Here is a 14,561-nt window from a genome sequence, read left to right as displayed (position 1 = left end):
TTACTTTTTATTAAGTTTACCTTTTGGAAGAAATATTTAGTACACAATAGTAAATCAAATAGTTTTTTTTTTTTTTTTTTTTTTTTATGGAACAAGCCGGCAATCGAGCAGACGTATTACCTGATGGTAAGCAATCGCCGCCGCCCATGGACACTTGAAACACCAAAGGCGTTACAAGTGCGTTGCCGGCTTTTTGGGAGTTAGGAATTTATGTTCGGGAATCGGGGATAGGGAAGATTGGGAAGGGGGGAATTGGGCCTCCGGTAACCTCACTCACACAACGAAACACAACGCAAGCGTTGTTTCACGTCGGTTTTCTGTGAGGCCGTGGTATCACTCCGGTCGAGCCGGCCCATTCGTGCCGAAGCATGGCTCTCCCACACTTAAAAGTTCCTGTCTAAATAACAGTCCCAAAAACCTAAAGAAGTATTATATTTAGGACTACTACTATGTACCTACTTACCTAGACATGTAGGCATCGCGGTGGCTAGGCAACCGTCTGTCGCGCAACGTGTAGCGGGTTCGATTCCCGCACGGAGCAACTCTTTGTGTGATCCACAAATTGTTTCGGGTCTGGGTGTCATGTGTATGTGAACTTGTATGTATGTAAACGTACCCATGACACAAGAGAAAATCCTAATGTAGGACAACGTTTTTAAAGAAAGACATATCCATACATTAACATGCAATGACATTAAACATAATGCGTATCAATTACATACTTTGAAATAATTAATTACAATCCTTTTTGAGGGAAGTAAATCATCAAATGGCTTGCCACGCCCTGGATGAGGCATAACTCTACCGCCCCCGTTCTAAATTCTGTTCCGAGCCAGATTCGCGGTAACTGGGGTATAAAAATATGTACTTTAGGACCTCTCAAGTTCAGATATTTCGTGTGTTGCAACTTAATTGTGTCATCAACCTTTATCCGGACCTCCTCGTTGTCACATGACCCACTTGTAGGATCACTCACTGCCCAAAACTGCGTAGGTGCCTGTGTATTGGATAACATTGATCCTCGGATGTCTGATGTCTGGTAGTCAGTGGTGGTGGATGTTGGGTAATAGTTCTCAAGCCTGTTACGGCTTACGAGCGCCGCGACCAGTAAAGTGAACGGGCCTGTGTGACGCGCGCGCATTCACCTCTATCGAATATTGACGAAATTTTACCAACACAGCCTACTATTTCGTATAAACAGTTCGTACTTTTGTCCTCAAACGTTTATTGTACGTACGTTGTACATTCCAGTTTTGTTGTGTTGTGTTTAAAGACTTTAAGTGCGTCCCATCTCAACGATATTTCCGCATCTGGGCACATTAAGCATTTGGGTAATTAATGTTGAGTAATCATCTTATTTTGTTGCCTAAATGGTTTTGATATTAGGTCTCAAGTCTCTGTAACAGTCGAGCTGTGGAATGTTTGCAAACTGATACATATTCAAGCATTTCTAATAGCTAGCAATCAGCATTATACCGTTTGCGGCGTGAGCATTAATCAATCAATACTTAATTTAAGACTGCTTTAAGTAAATTTTAATTGTTATTTTAAGAAATACTTAATCGAATCTCCTAATAGTACAAAGAACAAGGGTTTGGACGTGGACTAAAGTTATTTGTAAGTAATAGAATTGAGGCTGTATGTAGAAGCCCAATTTGCCGGCTTAAGATTACAATGCGCAGCCGTAATCATTTTTTGTTGACACTATTGTAGTGATTTTTTGTTTTCTTCCAGTCAACGTCTCGTAGGTGAAGACAAACAGAAAAGTCTAATAATGAATAATAAAACATTTATTTTAATTTTATTTATATGTTAGAGGAACGTACGCTATAAAAACAGTATTGCACTTCATTCGTTACTCGACTGTGAAAGAATTCGTATTTGGAAACCACGTGTTTTTGTCTGAGTCACAGTCACAACAGACGGTCAGCTGTGTTTATCGTAATGTTTAGCTATGCAAATAAACGGTTTATTACAATACGAGCGTCTTGCCCGCGACCTCGTTTGAGAGAATTTCCGCTCCAGGAATTACGAAAATTCTTTCTTCATTGTTAACAATGAAGATGATTTCAAGTTTATGTCAATATACAAGAAACGTGTTCATATATAGGTAGATGTTAGATACAAGTATATTCCTTATAGGTAGATTTATTTCATAGCACACTTTTATAAACCAAGTAGGCTGGGCTAGGCTGGACTAACCGGTGAGCCCTATTATAGCTTGCTACGGGAGAGTGTGTTTCCCGCACCCTTGTACCCGGGTATGGGATGGGAATGGGGCATTTTAGTAAATAAGAGTCTCATAGTCTTCTTCATCCTCCTAAACAGAGGCGCCTCTTAGAAGATATTCTTAAAAAAATACTTACACCTCACTGCTACACTGACCGCATTTGTTGCAAAAAACTCGCAACGTACAAGGCACATACTCATAAGTAAGAGTACCTAATAAGTTTATTTACCAATATGGAGAATATAATATGTAATTAAGCATCATCAAAATCGCCTAGCAATACCTTCCTTAGTAATAAAAGTTGTAACAGTAACTGCAGATTGGAATCTCTGGCTGCAACGTAATAGCGACACGAACCGATGGTCCTTATCAACTCAGGGAAGCACAACAAATAGCCTAGAATTGTAATCTCCAATCAGCTGGTGTTACGTAGGTAGGTATTATATAGTTACGAGAACATTAGCATGTAGGTACGTACCTATGTACCTAGTATTTGAAGCGTATCATGACTAGTTAATTATATAGGAACAATGCTTGTTGGATAACATGGAGGTGTGATAGCGTGATGAGTATCATACTTATCTACGGTTGTTGCTCGTGTTGTGTCTCAGGGAAGTTGTCGTAGAACACGCAGCTTGCGAGTAGGAATGATTTATGACTCTGATGATTATGATAGGCTTAGTAATTCGAATTAGAATGATAGCATAATTCTAATTCGACTGATCACAAAGATAAATAGGGTAACGAGATCGTAATAACACATATAAAAGCATCGTTTTAAAGACGTTCTGTAAATAACTAAACGTAAGTGTTTCGATTACTCTAGAAAAATCGGTTTCCATATATGTAAGCAATCAGTTTTCTTAGAAAACCTCTAAGTCGGTTTGGCAACGAGACAGTCTTCTACATAATCATAGTACGTCGCAAAAAGAGATGGGTAAAAACGTTATTTTTACCTCTTAATAGTTTTTATCAATTCTAAAAGGCCTTTTTTGGTAAAGTAGCGAGTGGTGGCCAGTGGTGGCGGTACCGGTCTACCTTCACTTCGCCGCAGTAATATTTACTTCCTACATTTAGGGATGTTGTTCTCTAGTGATGTAACTTCAGAAAATAACTAGGTACAGCTGGTACAGTGTACTCTCTCCGACCGTTGTGTAACTGTTCCGGGGTTCTGATCTTATTTGTACCTACACCTGTTACTTGTTTGTAGGTACCTAGTAATCATTATATTGATGTAGTGTTATCGGTTTATTGATTGTACGGTCTACGGGTCTAATACCTATATTTATAGATACTTTTTGTGTGATTATCACATTTTTTTTATGGAACAAGCCGGTAAACGAGTAGACGGGTCACCTGATGGTATGCAATCGGCGCCACCCATAGACACCGAGACAGTGGTGGCGTTCCAAGTCCCTTGCTGGCCTTTTTGGCTTAGGAACTTGAGGGTTGTTGGAGATTATTCGAGATTGGGTAGGGGGTAATTGGGCTATCGGAAACACAACGCAAGCGTTGTTTTCTGTGAGGCCGTGGTATATCGTCTGTCGATTATATAATACATATAGAAATCAAATATCATTGTCATAATAATCTATCATCACATTATATAAGTATAATGTGTGTCATTATCACCAGAGAATTTATGTATAAATAAAACGTATTTTTAACTTTCAATGTCGTTGATGTCTTTTGTACGGAGGATACGTTTCTTTGTACTTTACTTTAGCTTGTTGTTATGTGTTAACTGATGACATTATAATGGTCTTATTAGGTAGAAGATTAATCTACTTTGATACTCTAACGTATGAAAATATAAGTTATATTTACTCTATTTATTAAAACAAGTGGTGTAGGTAGGTAACATTATGAAGTCAAGTGAATTTCGAAAAGATACGGTAATGATTTTTCTACTACTTCTCCGTTGTTGCAGCAACTTGTCTTTGTATAAAGACATGTTGTGTTGATACATAGTTTATATGAGACTATGTCTAGAAGTTGCAAAAGGATTATTTAAATACATACGTAGATCAATGCGCACAAACAAACAAACAAACTGAATTTATGTATTACTATAGATGTATGAGTCTGTAACTAAGAACTACATGGCTCATTGTACTTATAGTAAGTAGTGAGTGAAAGTGCAGGTTGAATAATATCGAGAGCGTCGCGCTCTGCTCGGCGCAGGCGCAGCTAAGTGCATGCGCGTGCCAACTTGCCAAGTAAACGAGGCTTCAATCACTAGTCCTGCTCGATATAGATTGATAGAGTCCTGCTCATAGATTTGTTATGATAACTGATCGCATTATAATTACAATTAAAATACGTCATTGCATAGTACAGTTATCATAGTTATGGTACACACATCAAATGATGACATGTTAAGAGACTGTTTAGAGCGAGATCCCAGAGCTGTCAGACATATGTTATTTTTACAAGCATTTAACCTTCGGCTTACAGTAGTCTTGTATATACTTGTTAATGTCTGAATGTTTGTAAAGCTGGCCGAGTGACACCAGCGCAGGTACCAGGTGAGAAAGGTGACTAAAAATTAGACTAACTTAACTTATTTTTTTATGTCTGATTTTTATATATGTTTTGTAGAATATTAATCTGAAATCATATTAAAAAAATCAGACACTTTCCATGGACCAAAACTTTTGTCAGACGCTTTAAAGCTGTAAGAAAAATAAATGAACTTAATTTATTTTTTAATGTCTGATTTTTTTATATGCTATTAAGATAACTATTACAATGTCATATTTAATTAGTCAGACAAATTGCATGGACCAAACTTCCCCTAAATACCAAAATTACTCAACCATGTGTATGAACGCGAGAGCACTATGCACATGCGCTTCAGACTAAAATATCTTAATATTTTAAAAAAACTTACTACGTTTAATATGAATATTTATAGATAAAGAAAAAAATATAATTTAAAAAACAATTATTTATTAAAAAAAAAATGCATAAACAGGCAAAAACAAACTATTTCTGAGCAGCTGTCTTTTAAAGAAAATAACATTTATTTTATCTATTACTAATAATAAAACTGTTGCCTTCTACAGTGCAGGAAAATGTCAACATCAGCAAAAAAAAAATTGCATAAACAGGCAAAAACAAACTATTTCTGAGCAGCTGTCTTTTAAAGAAAATAACATTTATTTTATCTATTACTAATAATAAAACTGTTGCCTTCTACAGTGCAGGAAAATGTCAACAGCAGCAAAAAAAATTGCATAAACAGGCAAAAACAAACTATTTCTGAGCAGCTGTCTTTTAAAGAAAATAACATTTATTTTATATATACACACACACACAACGTCACGCCTTTTATCCCCGAAGGGGTAGGCAATAAAATAATAGGCAATAATAGGGGTAGGTATAATCAATATAATTAAAACTGTTGGAATAAATCTATGCCTTCTATAATAATACTCTGTAGTAATATCTATATAAAAAGAAATATTATTTTGTTTCTTTTTTGTGTATGACATACTCTGCGGTCATCGATTTCTAGGTTCGTTGTTTTTTTAAAGTTATATTAAAGTTTTTCTATATTTTACATAGAACAAAGTGATTTCATTACCCTATAACAATATGGTCGCAAAAACCCGAATATAGAAGTATGATGTATAGTAAAATAAAGCCAAGTGCGAGTCGGACTCGCCCATGAAGGGTTCCGTAGCAGCAGGTAGATTACATAATAAAAAAGTTATAAAATAACTTGCTTAGTATTTGTATGAACGACAAAGTTATATTTGCGTTTTTTGAAAATGTATTATTTCTTAAAAATACATACATATACATACATATCGTCACGCCCTTAATCCACGAAGGGGTAGGCAGAGGTGCATATTTCTTAAAAACTAATAATGATATCTCGTTAAAACCAATTTTCGTGTAAAATTTCCATTGAAATCTACAGCATATGTTTTTTTTTAGATTTCTAACTCTCTTATTAATAAAGTTAGAGGGAGGCACTCATTTTTCCACTTTGGAAGTGTCTATCTGCCAAACGATTGGAAGATGTGCGTACGGCGCGTCGCGTTCCGCGCGCGCCTCAAAGAGCCAGACCACCACAGATGGGGCCCAGTTGGGCTGATGCCTGATCCGGAGCTGCGGACAACGTAAAAGGTTACCGGGGCTCCGGCTCAAAGCAGGAGAAGGAACGGGGTGGTTTTTAGTCAGTAAGAGTCTGACACTCCCTCCCGCCTCACCCAAGGCGGGAGAAGTCATTGGATGATTTTCCCCCCTCAAAAAAAAAAAAAAAAAAAAAAAACGGTTGGAAGATAGACTACAGAACCTTAATTGTGGTTCTGTTTTTCGCCATTTGGCTACGGAACCCTAAAAAGTGTGCACATAGTATATACACATACATGTGCAGTAGTACCTACAGTAATAGATTGTGAGTTTAAGAACGGGAACCGAGTTACCATGGATGTCTCACTCGGTCTGAAGCGCATGTGCATAGTGCTCTCGCGTTCATACACATGGTTGAGTAATTTTGGTATTTAGGGGAAGTATGGTCCATGCAATTTGTCTGACTAATTAAATATGACATTGTAATAGTTATCTTAATAGCATATAAAAAAATCAGACATTAAAAAATAAATTAAGTTCATTTATTTTTCTTACAGCTTTAAAGCGTCTGACAAAAGTTTTGGTCCATGGAAAGTGTCTGATTTTTTTAATATGATTTCAGATTAATATTCTACAAAACATATATAAAAATCAGACATAAAAAAATAAGTTAAGTTAGTCTAATTTTTAGTCACCTTTCTCACCTGGTACCTGCGCTGGTGTCACTCGGCCAGCTTTACAAACATTCAGACATTAAAAAGTATATACAAGACTACTGTAAGCCGAAGGTTAAATGCTTGTAAAAATAACATATGTCTGACAGCTCTGGGATCTCGGACCAGTTTAACCGACTTCTAAAAACGTTCTCAGTTTGACATGTCACATATATATAAACATTTATTTATTTATTATTATCTCGCCTTTGGCTGAACCGATTTTGACGTGGTTTTCAACATAGTATTTTTCAGGCTTAGGGCACCTTAGGGGAAGATTTAAGGGATATTATCTGCCTTAAAAAAGGCTGTAAATAAAATTGAAAGCGGTTCCCTTTTCGTAAAAAAAGTATTATGTAATTTTACTTTTTATTTGTCTAATTATGGTCAGTAACAACAAAGTTGACCAAAATCTATACATATAATAAAATCGTAGAAAAGTGCTGTCTGTACATTGAAAATAAAAATAAAAAAAATAGCAGGGGTTATTGTTATATTAAATACTAGCTTTTGCCCGCGACTTCGTTCGCGTGGAATAGTGACTTCCGGCAAAGGAGATTGTCCAAAACTGGCTATTTTTGAACAGGCTGCTCAACAAAAATGTAATTTACCAATAATTTTATTTATATTTTAGTAAATGTCTGATCCTAATAACTTTGTATCAATTAGCAGTATAAAAAATCACATTTATTTTAGTATTTGTTATGATAACCAAGTCAGTTGACTTTGAATTTGACTTCAGTGCTGTCAATCTGTTGTGTTTTTCGTCAAAATGACAGATATTATTCGCTTTGTTCTTTTGCATTGTGAGTGTTGTTTTTCTAAGTCTTCAATGGATTCCGATTCTTCACTACTACTACCTACTATGGCTAACACATAAGAGGCGATGGTTCCTATACGATGGAATTATGCAGAAATACTGCCAGCAGCCTACTGGAAGGTTTCCCGCTCCCTTCAGTCAACTGCAGTTTATTGCGTGGGAAAATACATAGTAGACACATTAGTAGAAAAACATATTTTGTATATATATTATATGAGAATAACACTGAAGGGAGGGCAGCTATAAAACAATATTGCTGCAACTGCATGGTGGGCCGTAGAACAGTAGATTGCTGTGCACATATAATGACTATTATTTGGTTTTTGAGCTGGGCAAGGTACCAGGAAAATATTAATCCACCTGCCCAGTTGCTAGACCATATTTTAATTACATTTGAATCAGATTAATAAAGAATTTTAATAAAAAAATGTTTTATTTCATGCATAAACAGCTTCAATAAAATGTAAAAAAAAAACTAAATATAAATCTGGATACAAAACTAAGTTTGTATCTTCATTCTTACTGATATGAACTATTAAATCAAACATATATTATTAGCTGAACTGCTTGTTCAAAAATAGCCAAAGTCCCATACAAATTGGTCAATCTCCTTTTGGTTTTAACCACATAGTTCCCGATCTCGCGGAATCTCTTCAAAAATGAGATATAGAAGATATTCCAGGGAACTCTTCAAAAATCAACATAATGAGCTCTGCGTTTGAATTTAATAGATGTATACTCACTTAGGGCATTGAAAAAATAGTTTAAAAACGGACTTAAACTAAAGATTTTTGAAATAAAAACTATCCTATGTCCTTTCTAAGGTTCTAAACTATATCTGTACCAAATTTCAACCAAATCCGTCAAATAGTTGCGGAGATTAATGGTATAAGCATAGAATAGTGTTCGACGTGATTCTTTAATTTGACATAACTTTTTTATTTATGAACCGATTGACATGAAACAAACACTAAATGTTAATTGAAGCCTACCACAATATATTCGTGAAAACCGCATCCAATTCGGATCAGCCGTTTCTGAGATTAGCGCGCATAGACGCACAGACAAACAGACAAACAGACAAAAAAAAAGTTAATTACATTTTTGGGTTCGACATCGACATAACAATAACCCCTGCTATTTTTTTTATTTTTATTTTCAATGTACAGACAGCACTTTTCTACGATTTTATTATATGTATAGATATAGATTCGTAGAACTTTAGCGGATCTTGCAATTTTAAATAAAAGAGCCATTATTACAGATTAAGATACGACAAAACCATTTCTATGCGTTGCTTCTTCGCTAACATTAAAATTCAAATTAGATTTCATGTCACACCAATTACAGTGGGCAAACACAAACCGAGTTACCAATTTTGCCAAATGGTTGAAACTTCGTCCAAAGATTTATTGAAGCGATAAATCATTGCCATTGTACTGCCATTATTTGTTTGGTTAATGCTCATTGCTCTTCATTACGAACTTGAGCAATCAGTTACAATTCTGTTGTTATACTCAATTTCGTAAGGCTTTAGACAAGAGAAGATTAGCTTAAAGAACTACATTAAAGTTGAATTAGTCATTTATAGGCAGTAAATACTAATATACTAGTCGTGTGATTTGTATAAACAATATAAACTGTTTTGTATACATGTATAAACTCATGCATTTGTCTCATGCCTCTAGGTGAATAACATACAGGTTGGATAATTGGATAATTGTTATACATATAGAGGACAACAATCAAAGGTGCAAAGTACAAATAAAACTTAGTATTATCATTCATTATATAAATACTTTTATTTATGGATTATCCTTACTTCCTCCAGGATTTGAAACAACAGGAAACGGGATATACGACAGTGAATTATAAGTCCAAAAAGTTGCATAATAAACTTAGTGAACGAATGGACAATGCCTCGATAGGCCATCGAGGAAGAAACTGTCAGTTATAAGTACTTTATTTGGTGAGAACTGAAAGTGTTAAGTGGATAGATACGGTCACAAAGATGCGTGTGCGCTGGTGGCGCGCCGTGGTGCTTTGCGCATGCGCCCTCGTGTTGCGCAGCCACGCCCTGCCTCCTGCCACCCTGGGCGATGTCGTCGCCAACGCTGCTACCAGTCTCAACTCTATGAAGGTCAGTAGTTTATATACTAACATAACATTTTTAATTTCCCGAAGAGTTAAAATTCCTAAGCACATACTAAGATGGTATGTGGTACCATCCACGTTTCGTCATCTACTCCACTCCCACATATCAAGTTCCATGTACCAATAGTTTAAGCTAAAAAATTCGAACTACAGAAATTACTAGATTAATTTTCTATTATCTGTATAACATTTTCAATCAGTTTTACATGTAGTAATACATATACGAACCTAACTTTATTATAAGCACGATAAATTATGTAGTTGAACCTACTTAACTACTCGTAACAGAAAGTATGAAAAAAGCTGTAAGCTACGAGTTTTGCTTCTCTAATATATTACAAGTTTAGTACTAAAATACAATAATTATGATATAATCATTACATAATAATCGACGACGTAAGTAATTTACCTAAGTATTGTTTTTTTATAAGAAACTATAAATCTTGTCTATTATAATAATTATGTAAAGGTATTTACAAAAAAAAACATTGCTCACACACTAGGATTTTCCCCTGTGTCGTGTGTGCGTGTTACAAACATACAATTTCACACCCACATATTGTTCATTGGTTGTTGTTACATTAGGTAACATCAACAATCACACACATTTGTTGAATTGACATTAAGTATCTACATAATAGAAAATTGCATCACGGTAGAAAAAATCTAAAATAATCAAATATTCTCGACAAAGATTGATATAGATTGATACTGTCAAATGTCAAAATCAACTTTAAATCAATAAATTTAAATTGAGAAGGGTTATCAATTCGGGCGGAACTGAACCCGTAAATAAATGGACTTTTGATGTAGTGCTACTGGGCTGTATGGATGCTGAGCACTTAGTAAAGTCACATAATAATATAATGTGTTAATTAATTTTTAAGTACATTAGTACCATATTGTTGTTCTTGGAAAGAGGCCATTGCTCACGGTACAGACTCCGCATGCATATTTTCACAACTTAGAAATCACTTCGAGCGAAAAGATCTCACTGTTACAACACACTATCTAATCTTATTCACAAAGGGCTTACGATTTCATGTGCAACCTTGCTCTGTAATAGAAATGTACCATTTTTTACTCTAAGCACGTGGAATTACAACAGTGCGTTGCGCTATCATCCAGGGAACGTCCTAAGCAGTGTAGTACGTGAGGTAACGAGAAGTGTGCCGCATTCAGACGGTCCACATTATACCTATACAGTTCACAATGATGTAACTCTGACTTTACCTTTAAAATTTTAAGTTTGGAACGTATTGTTTGTGGCCAATTCTCACGTTACGTTCGGTACGCAGGTAAAAGTTCGGTCTGCAAAGAGATATCTAGTCAGATGCAGATTGCAAATAGGTGTCCTCTTATAAGTACCATTTAGATAAATAATTCTTCGGATTTTCTACTATATTTACGTAAAGAATTTTAGATAACTACAAACCTTTTCGACTATGTTATTAAATGGCTAGAGTAGTGCTACTAGGCTGAATGGATGCTGAGCACTTGAAGGTCACATAATAATGTATGGGTAGGAAATATCAAAATAGAGTGTCAAGTTATAGAGGCCATTGCTCACGGTACATCCAATAATTATTGCAACTTAGAAGTAAGTTGGAGAATAGTTACATGTAACAACACACTATCTAATCTTATTCACAAAGGGCTTACGATTTCATGTGCAACCTTGCTCTGTAATAGAAATGTACCATTTTTTACTCTAAGCACGTGGAATTACAACAGTGCGTTGCGCTATCATCCAGGGAACGTCCTAAGCAGTGTAGTACGTGAGGTAGCGAGAAGTGTGCCGCATTCAGACGGTCCACATTATACCTATACAATTCACAATGATGTAACTCTGACTTTACCTTTAAAATGCAAGTTTGGAACGTTTGTTTGTGGTCCACAGTATTACGTTCGGTACGCAGGTAGAAGTTCGGTCTGCGAATCTAGACAGATGCAGATTGCATAGGTGTCCTCTTATAAGTACATATTCTAAAGATTGAATTTGTCCTGACTATATTACGTTGAATTTTAGCGCTACAAGCCTTTTTATCATTACCTTAAAGCCATTATACGTTGGTTCAATATATAGTCTTAAGTGAAATTATTGCTACTACATCCAATACGTTATTTAACTGAAGTAGGTATAGTTACATACGTCACGTTTTCCCCGAATAAGAGGCTACGGCTAATGCCGCTATACAATGTACCCTACTTGGGTTCACTGCAATACCCGATATAAGTACGCTTAGGTTAAACTCAGCGCTTTTTTTTTTGATCATCCAAGAGTTGGTTGGGCAATGTCAGATGATGATATTCCTTCTCCTGCTTTTCGAATGTAAACCCGCTAGTAATGATCTTACCTAAGAAATTTTCGAATACAGTTCCTAGCCCGAGTTAAATCCAATTGAGTGCAGGACCTAGAGGCAGTCTATAATCGAAGTAAGTTACGTTGCTAATGTGTAAAAGTCTATACGATGGAAGTGAAGATTGGGTCGTTACACATCATTCATTCATCTCCCCAAAGAGCTTCGGGGAGATTTCGAAGTGTCCTAAACATCTGTACAATTCTATGATTACGTCTAGTAATTTCCAAAATTATTTTGTTACTTTCTTTATTTTTCAATTTTTTTTTATACCACGACGGTGGCGTAGGAGTTATCGGCCTTCCTGATGAAAAGTGGCAATTATCTATGTAGACTTGATGGAATGTGCCCGGAATGAAAATACTAGGGTTAGTATTTTTGGTCCGCAAAGAGTGAATGACATTGGCCTTTGTAACTCCATGCTTGCTTTTCCAGTGTCCGATAAAGCACAACACTTGTACAAATTAGTGATAAGTAGATCGTAAGCTAGTAATAAGTAACCAAACTTTGTTTTTCCTGCACTGGGCGATATGGTCGCCAAGCGACAAAGCCCTTTAAATAAATAAATAAAAAAAAACTATGTAGACAACAGGTAACTTCACTTGAACCTGAATGAGGTCTTTAAGATTAAGTTTCGATAATCTTATTTTTTAATTACTTACCGTATCCTGTTTCCATATATAGGTAGATTAAGTCTCATTTTAAGAAAGCTATAAAAAGATATTAAAATTCATCTTGACACATATTCCAAGTACAACGCGTTGAATTAAGGTCTAGACAGTTTATTATTAAACAAATTGTTCTGAGGACTATAACATTAACATACAATCAGTAAGTATCGTTAAGGAATTGCTTTGCAGCTGCATTTTCGCAACGCTGTCCGTCAAGCCGGCCATATCCATGAGGTTTTATTGGAATATTATACGAAAGTCAATGTTGATCGGGTGACCAAACCCTTGTGACATAACGATGGTAACTCTGCCTATATCTTTACGTAATTCAATTTGGAGGCCCCATAGAAGTCCTGAATAAACGCAAGGAATTACATTATGAGAGATTATATAATTGAAAAACCGAAACTAACCTATAACCAGACGTATATGCCCCAAAAACGAAATCAAACTCTACATATACCTACGTATTTCAATTTGGAGGCCACGTGCCGGCAAGTGCAAGATGTCTATCCACAAGGTGGATACGTGGACCACGTTGTGGTCGGTAATAAGAATTTACAACCCAGACCATTTTTTAAAGTAGGTTTTCGTGTGTCGTAGCAATCGTAGTGTGATACTTGATGATTAGAAGTTAGGAAGGACTTTGTTATTTATTTTTAAAGGGCCTCGTCTTGACTACATCATTATCCAATATGAAAACGGACACTGTACTTACCCATAGGGCCAAATGTATGATTTACATGACAATATTTTTTTGTATAGGCTTTTAACTTTAGTTAGTAGCAGTCTAAATCAAATCAGGCGTTAGTTACCTTCGATATAGAAATCCATTTCGCTAGAATACACAATAATAATCTAAGATATTATTGCTACTATTACGTACCTAGTATTCTCAATGTAATCGGTAGTTATACTTCCAAATACCGGATACGATTTCATAAATACATTATAAATGCTACTATTGAGAATTTCAAAATCGAAAATCCCATTCAAGTAATGCCTGCAATATCAACTATGAGGTAGGACTAGCAATTTACCCGGGGCAACGACTACGATATGGCCGTAACCGTAACCATGCTTCACGGTCCGACTTGTGACAAATGTTATGGTGTGTTTGGTTAAACTAATGTTTAATACATGAATGAATTCCAGTTTTGGTTTTTTTTATTTAAGTATCCATTGTAATAAATTATCCTGTCATCTATGCGTTTCTATTTCTATCACACACATACATACACCCAAACCCGGAATAACAATTTGTAGACCACACGAACTAATTGTTCCATGGTAAAAAATAACTTGAGATACGTTCCAGAGCAGCCAGATATCCAGTCACTGCACCATCCTTGCAATTGCAACCAGTTCGTTAAATTAATTACGCCATTAAAATAATATATTTATTTTGAAAATTTCAAAATTATAGGTACTAACAAGATAGTTAAAAAAATAACTGTTGTAAGCATTGCAGCAAGAACTTTACACAAATAAATGTGTTGCCATAATAATTACAATATTGTAAGGAATAAT

At 35.5% G+C, this 14,561-nt stretch overlaps 1 protein-coding gene across 2 annotated transcripts in view; it reads left to right on the top strand.

The window, feature by feature from the left end:
* Positions 1-1,095: 1,095 nt before the first annotated feature.
* Positions 1,096-14,561, top strand: part of LOC118275668 (venom carboxylesterase-6) — a 29,770-nt gene continuing 16,304 nt past the window's right edge. The window contains exons 1-2 of one of the 2 annotated variants that reach the window (XM_035593721.2): positions 1,096-1,331; positions 9,678-9,986. In XM_035593721.2, coding sequence (XP_035449614.1) covers positions 9,858-9,986 — 129 coding nt within the window. In that variant the 5' untranslated portion in view covers positions 1,096-1,331; positions 9,678-9,857. Of the gene's footprint in view, positions 1,341-9,677; positions 9,987-14,561 lie in introns of both variants that reach the window. The other variant, XM_035593722.2, reaches the window with a different exon arrangement.

Source organism: Spodoptera frugiperda, chromosome 8 (genome assembly GCF_023101765.2).
Source record: "Spodoptera frugiperda isolate SF20-4 chromosome 8, AGI-APGP_CSIRO_Sfru_2.0, whole genome shotgun sequence".
NCBI lineage: Eukaryota > Metazoa > Arthropoda > Insecta > Lepidoptera > Noctuidae > Spodoptera > Spodoptera frugiperda.
The sequence above is the reverse complement of the archived record's forward strand: the minus strand, read 5'-3'. Positions and strand labels throughout refer to the sequence as shown.